Below are 16,058 nucleotides of genomic sequence, written 5' to 3' on the forward strand. Positions count from 1 at the left end.
GCCTGCTGGTGGATATCATACAGTAGGTAGATGACATTTTTCAATTGATCTGATGTTTATTTTAATAGGTTGATAATAAAGACCAAAATAGTGAATAGGCCAGCTCGCAATTTAAAATAAAACACATTTTTGTGATTAAGATTACTAAATATAATTCAATAATACAAACTAGAAACAACTAACGATTTATTATTATATTTATAGTGCAATGCAATGCCACTGAAATTTTGGTTCAAAAATGTAGGCCCATGTCCAGCAGCAGTGGACGTCCATCGGCTGATAATGATGATACTTAATAAACATTTATAAAAATTTGAATTTCCCGCGGGATTTACCGGGATGAAAAGTAACCTATGTGTTAATCCAGAGTAAAATCTATTTCCATTCCAAATTTCAGCAAAATCGCTTCAGTAGCCGCTGCATAAAGGAGGAACAAACATACACAACTACACACAAACTTTCGCCTTTATACATATATTAATGTGCTGTGTGATGTGATGTAATAATTATAAAAAGCCTCAATAGCTCAACGGTAAGGGGCCGGCTTCTTCACCGAGAGGTGGTGGTGATATTGGTCGTATATGAAAGATATGGCATTTATTCTTAAAAAAAAAAACTTCAAAATCACAATTACAGTAGTAGGTATTAGTAGACGCCCGCAACTTCACCATCAAGCATTAAATTAGGTAGCGTTTTCGATGAAAACTCTCAAGACTTTTCCAACATTTCCCACAATTACAGTCAAATTTCGCCCTATTTACACAAAATCTATAAAAATAACACAGCTTAATCTTCCTCATGAATCACTATCTACCAATTGCTTGAAAAACTTAACAAAAATGGTCCAGTCGTTTAGAAATATTTCAGTGACATATACACGCACATAAGAAATATATAAAGATGTATAGAATTTAGATTATAATATAATACATATAATTAACTACAATACAAATAACTTATCAATAGAATATTATTATTATTTAAATTAATAAAAACTAATAAACAATACGGAATACCAAACATTTACACACAATAATTTAAAGGGGAAACCCAGGTAGGTATACCCCCGTATATAAGTAGGTATATGGAGATGTAATATCATGTATAAATAACGATTTGGTTAAATAATAGGGTAGTTGACTCATATCAAATTTAATATAAACAATATTAACATGGAATAAGGGTCCGAAATATATCGATATCAATTAATAAAAGTTAAGGATTACCTAGAAAACTCATGTCTATGTCAGTGAAGATAGACAGAGAGACTGTTACGTTTTGTATGTAACCGAGCAAGAGAGAGATATTTTATTTCATTCGGTCTAAAGTACACTTAGATTTTTTAACTGCTTAATATAAAAAATAATAAAAAATGGTTATTTTTTTTCTCAAATGGCGCATTTATTACTATTCTGGGCAAGCGATAGAAATCTACGAAAAAAATGATCTTTTTCTCTCCCTTTAAAAGAAATTTAAATGAGTTTTACCTTATAATGGATTTTTTTTCATATAGAAATATTTGATTTTTCAAAAGTGCAAAAGTACTGAAAAATTTATTTCTACAATTGATAACAATTACAATGTAAGAACTAAGGATTGTCATTGACTGTGACGTCACACTAAAAGTGCCAAAATTTTACTTTATAATTATGTTTTGTATGATAAAATTTTCATTTACATTACAATTACAATTATCGGCCATCACTGGTCCTAACATGCATACCGCGACATACTGAATCGTAGATACAGCTTTCTCTTTCATTGTGATGGAAAAAAAGAGACAGCGATATTTTCGATCCGCCGCTATTGGTCATACCTAATTCAATAATACAATGAGTACATAAAAATTATAATATTGAGTAGATTCTAGAAGATAAGTTAAATAAATTAAAGTTAACTTAAGCCACTTATAAAGCTTCAACAATGGTTTTATACTATTAGATATGGCATTAGCGCGTCGAAAATGAAGCGAAAAAAATTGGTTTAGTTCTATTTAGTCGTATAGTAAACAATAAAAGTTATTTAAGCATAATATTGTAGACAATACAGAGTGGTGTGTTCAGGGAGTGTAAAAACTATACAGGGTACTCGTGAGTATTTTCCATAACTTCAAGGTGTTAACTAGTCCACTTTTAGGAACCGAATTGCATAACTTATTCTTTTTTAACTAAAATATAAAATCTTTTTATGTTTTCATACAAAGTAATTCAAATAATTCCGACTATCTATGTATCACACTGTCTAACCTTTATCTATCCTTACATTTTAAGGATAGATAAAGGTTAGATAAAGGTTTTAAGGATAGTTATATAAGGATGTGTATAAGGGACATGATATTTTAAGATTTATTTACAAAATAAAATATTATTTACTCCGAAAATATTAATTTTAGAACACATATTCCTTGAACATTTTTAAATAATTTTCGGTAAAGAATATAACCCCAGAGTTATGGGAAATACTCCCGAGCACCCTGTATAATATACAGAATAATATAATGTAAGCAAACAAAATTGTGCATGTGAGCTGAGTATGAAACACTGTTTAAGATGATTTTGTACGCAAGTAACGTATCTAATAGTATAAAATCAATGTCAAACAATAACAAAAATCAGTCTTAATAACAAGAATTGAAGTATAAATGTAAATAAAAATGAAAAAAAAAAAGAAAATCAGTCTCAAATAGCAAAAACAAACAACGATTGAAGGTATAGTAAACACGAAATATGTAAAATTTAAACATATAACATCTTTAGTTGCACTGATATAACGGAAACCTACTAAAACTAGTTGGCCTAAATCCGACAATAATCAATTTAGCCGGTATACTATTACAATAAAGGTAAACAATCGATAATTTTAATTCTAAAAAATGCAAATAACTACATACCTTACAATATGACATCGCTGCTACGATATCGATTTCGCTTCAAAAGAAAGCCGATTTTGATAAGGCTCTATTAATACGAGTATTATTTTAACATTAAAGCATCAAGGCTTTCAAAAGCAAAACATTTGCCTTCTCGTATAGAAGCAAAATTTTGCCTGTCCAATTTTTTTTTTTTATTGTCCCAACCGGTTATATCAGAGACACTTGATCTATGGCTATTTTCAATAATGCATTCCAAATAATAGCATTTCGCTCGATCATCTTCGCATTTTTCTGAAAAAGAAAATACTGTGATCAAATTGGATAAACACAATTATTGACAATGTGAATTATTTATTTATTAATTGTAATTTATATTATTTACAAGCGGACGCCCGCAACTTAGTATTGATTTTTTTTTTTTAATCTCGAATTTTTTAAGGACTTTTATTTTACAAAAAATATGTCAGCCCTATCGTACCCTAATCAGTATAACTTAAAAGAATTATATATTAAACTACTTAATTTAAAATCTACTTTTTTAAACAAAGAGTTTGATGTAGAAATGGAGTAACTTCTCCCGTTTTCCCAACATTTCCCTTCACTGCTCTGCTCCTATTAATCATAGCGTGATGAAAAGTATACTATAAACCTGCCCAGGAGTATAAAGAATAATTGTACCAAGTTTCGTGAAAATCCGTCGAATAGTTTTTGTTTCTATATCGAACATACAGACATACAGACGAAAATTTTACTGATTGCATTTTTGCTTCGGTATCGATCACTAATCACCCTGTAATAGTTATTTTGGAAATATATTTCATGTACAGAAGTGACCTCTCTACAGATTTATTATAAGTATTTATTATATTTATTATAAGTATTTATTATAGATATCAACAAATAAATAACAGGCCTATACATGTTTTGGATTAAAAGTAATGATTAAATACATACCTATTGAGTGGCTTTTCTTTATAAACCACCGCTTTCCGCGCGCGCCTCGAGCGCGTCTCGCTGATCGCATCGCTGTTGCTGCTGTCGCTGTCGACGTCATTGTGACTGTTCAGGCGACTCCGCCTACTGTTGCGACTTTCGTTTACGTAATTGAAGCTCGAAGTACTTGGCATTTGATTGTCGTTGCTGGTATTGGGTCGCTTAGTTCGGATGGAGCTATTGTCATGGTTGCTGTGTGAACTGGTTGAAGGACCTTGATTATTTTGGTTGTGATTAGGTGTGATGGAATGATTATCTTTATCACAATTAGGTTGGCTTGTTGGGTTGGTTCTATGACTGTCTCTGTTGGCCTGAGTAATGTGAATGGTCGGGACATCTTGTTGATTGTCATGACTGCTGTTGTGATGGCCATGATTGCCATTATTGTTACTGTGATGGCCATGATTGGTATGATTGTTGGAGTTCTTTCGATTCTCTCGGCTGTTGCTTCTGCTGATGGTTCGTGATCGAGCCGTGCCTGAGCAACACGGTTCAGGTTGATCCATTGTTGTATTTCTGAAATATAATGATTCACCATATAGTTCAACTCAACTGCCTCCTTGGTCCAAGGTTGGCTCATGTGGCTTCAGTTTATAGGCTTGGAGCCAATTGAATCAACTTTTATCTTTATACAAGAAGAAGAATTAATTGTTTTATGCAATAATAATTTACATTTTGAAATTAAAAAAAGTTTAACTATTTCTATAGTTTGGAAGTTCTGCTGTGGAGATCCGGTGATAAACTCAGCAATTACTCATTTGAAAACATTTAATGTAACGCACCAATGGCAAAAGATTTCTAAAATCAATCCAATAGTTTCAGAGCCTGTTTGTAACAAACAAACAATCAAATCTCACCATTATATAATATAATGACCAATGACTATAAATACTTACATAACTTGAACACGAGAGTCCGTGGAACCGTTGGGGCTGGGCGCATCGAATCTCATCAACCGCTGCGTGGGGGTCCGATCCCTCAACTGGAGGATCGGCGACTTGGACAGTATCGGGGGGCTCGCAAACAGCATGGGGCTGTCTTGAGACGGTCTGTGTAACTTCTGCTGAGATTCCGTGGAATTGAGCCTTCTTGGAGCTTCGGTGGGATTGGGTCTTTTAGCCTCGGTGGGTTTAGGTCTCCTTGGTTGCGTTTCGGTGAGATTCCGCCTCTTCGGCGACGTGGCGTCCCCGTTGTCATCTAAACGCAGTTTCGCCACCATCACTTTGAGGATGCGGCCCTCTTTGCTGGAAATACATTAAAATATAGTTTCGACTGCCAATGCATACACTATGTAGCTTTGAATATGAGTTTGTGTTGCCTGTTTTCGTGGCGGCACTTGGAACGCCTGAGCTGGGTTTTTTTTCTAGGTTATGCCACATATCGCAGGGTATTATTCTAAAATAATTGTGATGTGTGGCATAATGTAGCAATAAAGATATTTTTTTTCTTTCTTTTTCTTTTTTTTTGACAACCTCCGTGGCGCAGTGGTATGCGCGGTGGATTTATAAAACGGAGGTCCTGGGTTCGATCCCCAGCTGGACAGATTGAGATTTTCTTAATTGGTCCAGGTCTGGCTGGTGGGAGGCTTCGGCCGTGACTAGTTACCACCCAAAGACGTACCGCCAAGCGATTTAGCGTTCCGGTACGATGTCGTGTAGAAACCGAATGGAGGTTGGATTTTCATCCTCGTCCTAACAAGTTAGCCCGCTTCCATCTTAGACTGCATCATCACTTACCATCAGGTGAGATTGTAGTCAAGGGCTTGTAACTTGTAAAATAATAAAATAATCTTTGAATCATGAGGTTCAGAGAACAGTGGAGGGCAATGAAATATTGAGTTTTGCATGGTGCATGGTTATCAGTAGCAGTCCAAGGTTAAAAAAGTCTAAAATTCTGTACTGATGTGTTACACGTGACCCAGCCCAATTGATATAACCCCTACTTTTGTCTCGGAAGGCGCAGGCTCGAATACGGTCCTGAGCATGCACCTTCATATTTCCGGTTATGTGCCTTTTGAGAAATCAAATATCACATATCTCTAACAGACCTGATTTTTTAGATCTTAAGTCTGCCACCCCGCATTGGGCCAGCGTGGTGCACTATTAGCCTAACCTCTCTCATTCTAGAGAGAAGACTCCTACTCAACAGTGAGCTGAATGATGATGAACCCCTAACTATACAGGCGGTAGGTACCTGAGGCGGCGGGCGGGGCGCGGGGCGGGGCGCGGGGAGGCGTGCGGGGAGCGCGGCGAGGGGCGCGGCGAGAGCGCCACCGTGCGCTTGCGGCGCCGCACGGTGGGCGTGAACTCGCACACGGGGCTCTCCGGGATCTGCACCTGTACATACGTAACACACAGATTAATCAATAATAGGCAGATGGAGCGCACGGAACACTACGGTGTCGTACCCGTCACAAATAGCAAATTCAAAAACGAATACATTCTCGAGTCAGTACGACACGAAGCTTCGCATCTTTTTTCAATCAATTATCAATATTATTCAAGAAAAATGGCGTCCTATTGTTATTAAATATTTTAAAAACTGTTCTCAAACACTAAAGAAATTAGATGGAGTATTTTTTTATTGGTTATTATTGATTATTATATGAACTTCCGTAATTGTTATTAGTGTTAAATTTTGAAATACAAATTATGAAAAAAGTTTGGTTGTCAAGGAGACGCGCGACTTTTGTTTTTTTTATGGGTGTCACCGCAAATGGGTTTAGCACGCAGCATGTAAAGACTCACTCTGGTTACTCTGTGACGTAACATCAAACATATCGTTAGAATTAAAATGTGAAAAGTTCTGTTTTACGTTTTTTGTGAAATCAATGTTTGGAGAAATAGGTATTTTGGAATATTCGAGTAAAAGGTTAATTTCATGATAAAAATACTCAAGACCAAATTCTAGATCTTGCAATTATCTACATAACTTTTCTCCTATATTTCTAGTATACAAGAGACGAATATCTTAGCATTCCATGGATTAACCGTGCGGGTGCCGGGTCCATCGCGTGGTAGAGAGAAGAACTCCGAGCAGAGTCCCGGACTTGTGATCGCTGGATGTAGGGTTAAGGACTTCCTTGGCGATCGATCAACACTCCCCTCCTCATTATTTATTATTAGAGCAGCTTTGGATACCCGTTCTAATATAGAACCAGCTGCACTTCTAGAGAGGCCAAGGTTTTTAAGCAAGTTATAGAGAGATTTTGCTGGTGATCCTCTCGCACCTACTTCTACGGCGTACAGACTAACTACATAGCCATTTTTAGTTAGTTCATAATATTTATTCACTTTTATACTGTAGTCCTTCGGAATGTTAGTCTCCCACGGCATAGTAAGCACTACAAGTACTATTTGCTTAGTTTGTTTGGACAAAAGGAAAATGTCTGGTCTAGATCTCGAAATAGCGACATCCGAATAAATGATTCTGAAACTTACTAAACATTCAAATTCCAAGTGCAGTGGCTTAATTTCTACTTTCTTATTATATTTAAGAATTGAATAAATAAACATTATAAACTAATATTACCTGCAGATTGAGTTGACTGGGGCCCGGCATTGGCTCATTGTCAGATACAGTAGTCGGGGTCCCCAAATTGTTCTAATAACAGAAATATATTCATTTAATAATTAAATTCAAAACGATAGATCAAGTAAGAACATCCAAATATTAGTACATACTCGTAATACATAGATATTTTTTTATATACATAATTAAAATGAAACCTAAATAACGGCCATGCGCGCCAAGAAATAACGAGATTTTTTTTATGTATATCGCACTGTCATTTATATAATTATATTTTTATCCCATTACAACGAAAATAAATAGCACAAATTATTAAATATATTCAAAGCGAAGCTTGACTTGATTATAATAATTATAATATCGTGTACCAACCGTATTAGAGTTGTCTACATCTACACTGGACACATCCAAACGCCAGCTAGCGCCTGCGGCCGGCGTCGCTTCCATGTGGGAACTGTAGAACGACACATTCTCTGCATTATCAGCCTATTGTAACGCCCAACTACCGGGCCAGATCTCCTTAGTGTCGCCACACACGTCAGCCACAAACGCCGCCACAAGAAGCAAGAAGGGGCCACAAAAGTAACTGAAGCGCGCGACAGCCACTTGTGGCCGGTGGTCGACACTTGTGGCCGGTGACTGCTACCGTTTTAAACCATATATGCAGTATCATAATCGCGCGAGTGGCGTGTGGCGGCGTTTTGTGCGCGGTTATGAAATTGTGCGTGCGAGGAAGTGAGGTGCATAAGCCGTGGGGTTTTCATTCATCGCTACACACCCCCGGCCCGCGCGGACCACCGGGAGTGTTATGAACGAAGTTGCCAAATTATAACATTCATTATTTATATTATTGTGGAGGGGATGTATTTGTACGAAGTTGTTGCAACAGTGAAGGTAATAAGAGGGTTTTTGTTGACTTGAGCTCAGTTGTTTGTTAAGCAGCGTAGACACCGTCACGCTGCTAGTCGCGTTAGTGATAATGTTCTATTGTAATTATTGATCATAAGTTGTTTAGCATGGCATGTCGGGCAAGGGAGGTGAGTGTCAATGAACTCTAAAGGGACCCCTTAAACCTACACCCAAGGTCACAAGTCCTGAGACCTGCTCGAGATATTTCCTTTACCACAATTTAATGATACATTGTCGCTGCTACTCGTCACGTCATAATATATTCACCTTTGCGGATTCTCTACGTCCATCTCCACCTCCTCTAGGACAGCCTCTAATCCTTGGGTCTCTTGGCTGAAATAAATGTCTGTTTTACTTCATTTAAGTTATATTTTTCTATTTATTGCAAACGCAACAATGTGGCTGTTAAATTGTATAACTATTAATTAAGCAACAGTAAAAAAAAAGCTGGTTAGTAACAATTTTTAATAACCTCATTATTAATACAAGTTGAGAGGAGGGTAGAGTAACAAAAGTTGTTACTAACCAGGTGTTTTTTTACTGTTGACTAATTAATACAATGTCCTACAAATTTTGTGGTACATTATCTCGTACCGACGCTATGAAATGTTCATTTCCTGGTAACTCAGTTAGCTACCAGAATCAAAAATTTTTGTAAATAAAAAAGTTGATTGTCTCATCGAGATGAAGTTACTCACGAAAAATATGCTTGTTAGTAATCAGGTGTACAAAATGTTGTAAGGATCCCTGACTAGTTGGACAGAGGCGTCTGGTGGGTGCGTCGCTGGACGTACGGGTTATGGTCGATTCGCCAACATTTCTCGTGGAGTACTTATTCTGAGTTAGGCACAGAGAATAAATATCTCTTTGTCTCGCCATAGTGACATATCTAGTAGTATAAAATCTTTGGAATACCCAGTGTTCCGGGTGATGTGCAATAACACGCGCGGATCCACAGGCAAGAGTTAACTTATAGCTTGGCAAATTCGTTCGTAACACGTTCGTGGTCCGCGCGGGCCGGGAAAGGGTAGCGATGCCCGCGCGCAACTTCATAACCGCGCCGTCCTTCCCCTCCCGTCGCCCGCATATCATGATCAACGAACTTGCTAAGCTATAGTACAAAACTTACTCCGAGTCCAACTCTTCCTGATCAGATGCAGAGCCGTTAGAGCCTTCACTGCCCGCTGAAACAAACATTTAATTTAAAAACAAATTCATTTATGCATCCTAATGCATAAATTAATAATTTTTACAAATTATTTTTTTTTTTTAAATTCTTTACAAGTTAACCCTTGACTACAATCTCAATTTAAGCATCCTAATGGATAAATTAATTTGTTTTTTAATTCTAAGGAAAAACAAATTCACAAACGCATCTTGTGCGTGAAACTCTCGAGTTAGGACGCGTTTGAAACCCTCGTAACTTTAATAACCACCATTACCTCATAATATAAAACGACGTTTTAAAAGTGCTTGTAAATTAAGGCCACTATGACTTTGACTTTCGAGACTCGACAGACGCCAGCGTTAAAAGGATCTTTGGAAACTTTAATACCTTAGAAAAACTTTGAAAACGTCCCAATGTTGCCGGTTTCTTACGGAATATTTGAGTTTAAACTGACTAAGCTTCTAAAATGACTAGCGATTTCTACCCTTTTTTGAGCACATCGACTATCGAGTATGGCTTTAGTAGATGTGGGGGGGGGGGGGGGGGTTTGGTTCCCCATCAAGAAATTATTAAGTTTTAAAGTAATTCACCATCTGATGCAGAGTCAGGTGCACTGTTGGAGCCGTTGCCGGAGTTATCTTCGTCCTCCTCAGCGTCGGCTCCGGGCTCGGCGCCTCCGGAGGGACTCGCCACGTCAGCGGGGCGCCTCGCGTCGATACGAGTCAACGGGACGTAAACTATGTAAAAACAAATTATTATTTAAAAAAAAAACAACAAACCCGATGCGCGAAAATCTTAAAATTTCAAATTGCATACTGAAGTAATTAATAAAGGAACTCAAATAACAAGCGCTAAATATGCTCGTTAAAATAAATAATTTGGAAACTCTCCGGCCACTCACACACGAATTTTTAACTGACATCAATAAAATGAGAAATTTCTCAATTCGACACGTATGTTTATTTTTTCTTGCACACGCCGATTTTTTCGGATTGGCATAGTATTGATACTGTATCATAATCGGTCCATAATTTTAGAAGCTACAGAAACAGACAGACAAGTCATACTTATAATACTTGCATAGATTGCCAAGATGCAGTAAATATCTATGAACATTTCAACATTTCGAATGAGGTTAAAGTAAATAATAAAATCGTATACCTTGCAACATATGCAGGGGCACCGCCCTCGCTGGAATACTTGCATTCGGTTGATCTGGAAACAACAGAAATTGTTGGTAAAACTATAGTTACCCATCTAAAATAGATAGATATTTTGTTAGCACTACGTTTTTGGAATTAACTTGTAACTAATGGATTGTGACATGATGGGTAGTAGCGACAGAGATTGTACCATTATTTTGCGGTAGAGGAAACACCTTGAGGTTTAAAACATTCAGAATGCCTCAAGAATTTATGATATGATAACAATAATTACAACAAAAAACATCATTGCACAAAATCACTAACGCGACTCGCAGCGTGACGGTGTCTACGCTGACTAACAAACAACTGAGCTCAAGTCACCAAATACACTCTTATTTATACCAAAACTGATAGCTCTGCTCCTCAATAACATAAATAATTACTTAATGTTAACCACACATAAAAAATGTTTTAAAAAATGTCTCGGGTGACCAAGTTATATTTTTTTTCTGATGTTTCAAATATTTCCACCTCAAATCAGTTTTTTTATTGCTGTAGCTGCTGTAATTAAGATTTTAAAGATCTGATTTTTGTTAAACATTACAAATTAAATTACCAAAACTATTTACCAATGATACTATTTTCATAAATAATGTTTTATTCGTTTTGTAAAAGGAGCTTTGACTGCAATAATTATTTTTCTTTCATTAAGATGACCAGATTTCAAAAAAATGTCCTGCACAAAAATATATGAAACTGAAATGTACTATTTTAAAATTTGTACACTTACAAGATTTGTAAATTGGTATAAAAATTTTAAATTTAATAACTCTCCAAAAAATATCTAAACCTATCACAAATGAGAGTAGATGAAATAAATCTATTATCATCACAGATTATATTATGCAACGTGATATTGAAGTGTGTAGTGATTATGAGGTAAAGTAAATAATAAAATCATCTACCTTGCAACATATGCAGGGGCACAGCACTCGCTGGAATGTTTTCATTCGATTGATCTGGAAACAACAGAAATTGCTGGTATAACTATAGTTATCCACCTAAAATGATTATAGGTAAAATGTTTCCTTTTCTTGTTACTGTAAAATGTATTTTTTTTCTTATGTAAACTGATTTAATGTAATCGTCAATTTATTTTAATATTACGGAAATGTGCATGCCGTGTCTACCTTCATTTGATTGTGCAGAGCCTTGTGTTTGTGTTTTTTTTTAGATTGTATTTGTGTAAATGCTGCGACAGTCACTGGTGGACCAAATAAATAAATAAATAAATAGGTAGATATTTTGTTAGCACTCCTTTTTTGAAAATATATGACAGGCGATTTTTCACTTGGAATGCCTTTGATTAACATAAAAACCGGAGAACTGCGAGTTGAAATGGCGTGAAGAGGGTTCGAACAATGTTATCTAAAATTGTAGCTATTAAATATTTGAACTATTTTTTTTCGTTAAATCTACAAACCTATTTAAAAAAACTAAGCATTAATTTGGATAATTAGGCAGGTGTCCTCTAGTATTGTTATATACAATAACAATACTAGAGGACACCTGTGACTTTGTCTGTCATTAGACCTCCTTAATCCGGCCGTGTAACAAAATCTGTTCTTAGCTGACCTTTACTAACTATAAACTTCTTTCATACCTTCCTAACTTTGAATGTCAAGCAGTGTCCTATATTTAGAGATGCGCTTTTCTTTTCTTTCTTAACTTTCGCATTTATATATGTTATCAGTTGTACAGATATGTGTGTGTAAGCTGTCATATGAGACAGAAGACATGTTCCTATATTGTTCCTAAAATAGCCCGAATATTTGTAAAATACATTATACTAAACACATTTTAAGGAAATCTATACGATTCCTAAATTACAATCGGAAATGTAATACATTCAATACATAAGATGTGATGGGTACGCAAAATGGGTTCCGTTAACCAAAAGTCTGTGGAGAAATAAATTATTAATAAAAATAATAAGCCTAACCTAACCAGTTTGACAACCCTAAGTGTATTGTAACTATGTAACTGAAATTATGTTTTAATTTTACCAATATTTACGCTCAAAGATCGAAACGCTCAGTGAGTGGAAAAATAGCTCATATCGCGTTGTGGTCACAGTAAAACATCCACATGGCGAAATTTGTGTTATGGGGGTACGTGAAATGGGTTCGGTTAACCAAAAGTCTGTGGAAAAATAAATTATTAATGAAAATAATAAGCCTAACTTAACCATTTTGAGAACCCTAAGTGTATTTTAGCACAACTGAAATTATGTTTTAATTTTAACAATGCTCATAACGCGTTGTGGTCACAGTAAAACATCTACTTGAAAACGCACATGACGCGTTGTGGCAATCACAGAAACACCCAATATCGATATTCGCGTCGTGGCTGACATGCTATTCAATCTCCATGCGATGTGGCAATAAAGAAAAGCCATGACGCGTTCTGAGCATTCATTGTTTTAACCATAAGATAATATTACCTTGCATAGGATGCACAAGTGGAGGCCTCCTACCACCTGTAGACATCCTGTTTGTGGTACCTGGAAGTAACAGTAAATGATCTTAACAAACAAAAACCAGCCAAGTGTGTGTCTGACCACACTGGTCCAGAGAAACACAAGAAACAGAGAAACAGACAGATGAAATTGTGTGGGTTTCATGTTCTTCTTTCTTTTTTCTTGAAGAAAAGAAGAAAGGGTTCCTTGTTATCCACAGAACCCTAAAATTCCAATTAATTTTCTTGTAAGTAAACTTTAACTTTTACAGTTCATATTTGTAGAGTTAAATAAAGGCAGGGCAAGGCATGGGCAATTGAATTGGGTCTTGCAGTCTACGAGGCTCTGTGTCACAAAAAACTACATTACATAAATTCTTATCATCACAAAACCCCTTATAAGCACATTACAATTTTGGCAACCTTAATTGAGTTTAAAGTTTAATGGCTATATTTATAAACATTGATAGATTTAAGCATTACAATACTTATACAAAATTTTCGTCTGTTTGTCCTTATAACTTTCTTAATATATTCCACTCAATGACACTGAGACAATTAGCCGCTTGTGTTTGCCTCTGTTTTGATGCACTTGTGACATGTCTATGTCTATTTTATAAAATCTTTGGTTGAATCCAGCCCTAAATATAAGAGGATTAGAGCACTTACGGGTACGTGGAGTAGACATGCGCTCATTCCTATGCAGAGCCACCACCGGCTGCAGATGTGTTCCACCCATCATCGGCTTCACTTTCTGGACTTTCCCAGGTGTACTGCGAGGTGATTTGCTCAAGCTGCTCCATCTTGGCAATGTGGACTCAGTCTCCTGTATAGCGAGCGTGAAGTCCTTCACCAATTTCCACATTTTGGCTACTGAGTCCGAGGTCTGCACAAGTAGTGACAAAGCCTCCTCGCTTTGTGTTTGCATTGAAGAGTTGAGTTTTCTGAAGAAATCTGCTTTTGTAATCTGGAGTCTCTGTATTATAGAACATGCCAGTAACTAAATGTGTTTTTCAAATATATACTATATAAATTTACTCATATTTATTCTATTAAGCTGTTGCTGGGCTCAACTGTGGGGTACTGCAAGAACCACTAGCCTAAATATCCTATAAAGAATGCAAAATACAATTCTGCATACAATTGTTAACTCTCTGTGGTTTTTTTACTATTTATTGTATTAAGCCTCATATGAAGGCTCAAAGTCACTCAGCGGGCGATGGAGAGCTTGGTGTTTCTATGTCATCAATTCAGAAATAAGGAGATCCATACAAGAACCAAAGTCCAAAGACATCAAGCGAGTTGCAGGGAACCACTGGATGGTGGTGGAGTTTGAAAGCTATGCAAGAGGCCTATGTCCAGCAGTGGGCATCCATCAGCTGTTAATGATGCATGATTATGATTGTATTAGAATTTCACAGGAACATAAAGATGTTAGATTGAGATTGAATGAATTTTATAGTTAAAAATGGAACTCAAAACAAACAGAGTACTGAACATCTTTGGCATAACATTTACAAAAAGTCAAGACTACTTTCTAATTTCTAGAACCAAATCATATTAAAGAATGATATCTGGCATAAGATATTTATACACACTCATCTCATCTGTTTTATTATAGTGATAAAAACAAATAGCTGTTATAACCCAGTGGATATGACCTCTGCCTCCAATACCAGAGGGTGTGGGTTCGAATCTGGTCCAAGGCATGCGTCAGCATCCAACTTTTCAGTTGTGTGCAACTATAAATTAAATATCACGTGTTTCAAACGGTGAAGGAAAAACATTGTGAGGAAACCTGCACACCAGAGAATTTTCTTAATTCTCTGCGTGTGTGAAGTCTGCCAATCCGCATTGGGCCAGCGTGGTAGACTATTGGCCCTCTCATTTTGAGAGGAGACTCGAGCTTGGCAGTGAGCCTAATATGGGTTGATAATGATTTGTAATTGTAAATGTGAATACTGTCTATCATTTATTTCTTATCATTAATAAATAACAAATCTTATGCCAGATTCTAGACCAATAGATTATACTTACATAATTGGTTTTCCTAAGATATTTTGATCAGAACACCAATGAAATGTCTCCAGAGAAAGATAATAAACATACATACAGCCGATGAGTCGAACATAGAAACTCCTTCTTTTTGAAAGTCGGTTAAAAATATTAGGGCATTTAGAAAGCAAAGACACACTTACAGAAAGTTTGAACCTCAGGTCAGTTACTTCCTTCTTCAGTTGTAGATTCTCATTATCCTTTTGAGCCGCCACCATTTTCCAATGTTGGACTGCCTTTACCAGCTCATTGTTTTTATTAGAAATTGATTCCAGATTTTCAGCCATTTTAACAGGCGTACACAAATTTGTGTGGCAAATTGATATTGACCAGATTCACTGATTTTGTAACTTATGTTATTATATCGCTTAACGACACTTTTAAAAATAATATTGAAAGAGATTAATTAAATAAAATTGTTTATCAGCGCTGAAAAATTAAAAATATTCCTTTTTGAAGAATTTTCAAATTTGATTGACCACAGCACGACGTCAAAACTCAAAACGATCAAAAGCAAAGAGTAAATTATAACATAAGGTAAACAGAGCCAACTTCGTTTTTTTGTGTCGTACTGTTCGCAGTAACGCCATCTATTTAATTACCCTCTGAACTAAAGTTATAAATATAATTAATTTTGTTCAATGAAATGTACATAATATATTTTATTTCTTAATATTAGAATGTAATATTATGTATTATTAGCAATGCCCTGACAGGATGCTAAGTAAATACGCGCGCTTAACTTCGTCAAAGTAGGCTACAAAAACGTCCATATTGGCGGCCTAGTCTAGTCCAGTCGCTCGAGTAGACGTCGCTTCGCCCTAAGCTATAAGTAACGAAACGACTGCGGGGCGCTTGCGCTGCAAAC

At 36.2% G+C, this 16,058-nt stretch overlaps 1 protein-coding gene across 2 annotated transcripts; it reads right to left on the reverse strand.

Moving 5' to 3' along the window:
* Positions 1–126: 126 nt before the first annotated feature.
* Positions 127–15,692, reverse strand: LOC112049352 (AAC-rich mRNA clone AAC11 protein). Of its 2 annotated transcripts, XM_024087209.2 has the most exons (14): positions 15,334–15,692; positions 13,805–14,111; positions 13,122–13,181; positions 11,584–11,637; positions 10,635–10,688; positions 10,064–10,210; positions 9,435–9,489; positions 8,573–8,638; positions 7,769–7,850; positions 7,397–7,468; positions 6,059–6,201; positions 4,762–5,109; positions 3,827–4,381; positions 127–3,163 (listed from the first exon to the last, which is right to left on the reverse strand). In XM_024087209.2, exons 1-14 carry the CDS (start codon positions 15,475–15,477, stop codon positions 3,148–3,150), a joined length of 2,103 nt encoding a protein of 700 aa, XP_023942977.2. In that variant the 5' UTR covers positions 15,478–15,692; the 3' UTR covers positions 127–3,147. The 2 variants fall into 2 exon arrangements, with proteins under 2 accessions (XP_023942977.2, XP_023942978.2); XM_024087210.2 differs by lacking the exon at positions 8,573–8,638.
* Between the last annotated feature and the right edge of the window lie 366 nt (positions 15,693–16,058).

Source organism: Bicyclus anynana, chromosome 3, assembly GCF_947172395.1.
Source record: "Bicyclus anynana chromosome 3, ilBicAnyn1.1, whole genome shotgun sequence".
In the NCBI taxonomy this organism is placed as follows: domain Eukaryota; kingdom Metazoa; phylum Arthropoda; class Insecta; order Lepidoptera; family Nymphalidae; genus Bicyclus; species Bicyclus anynana.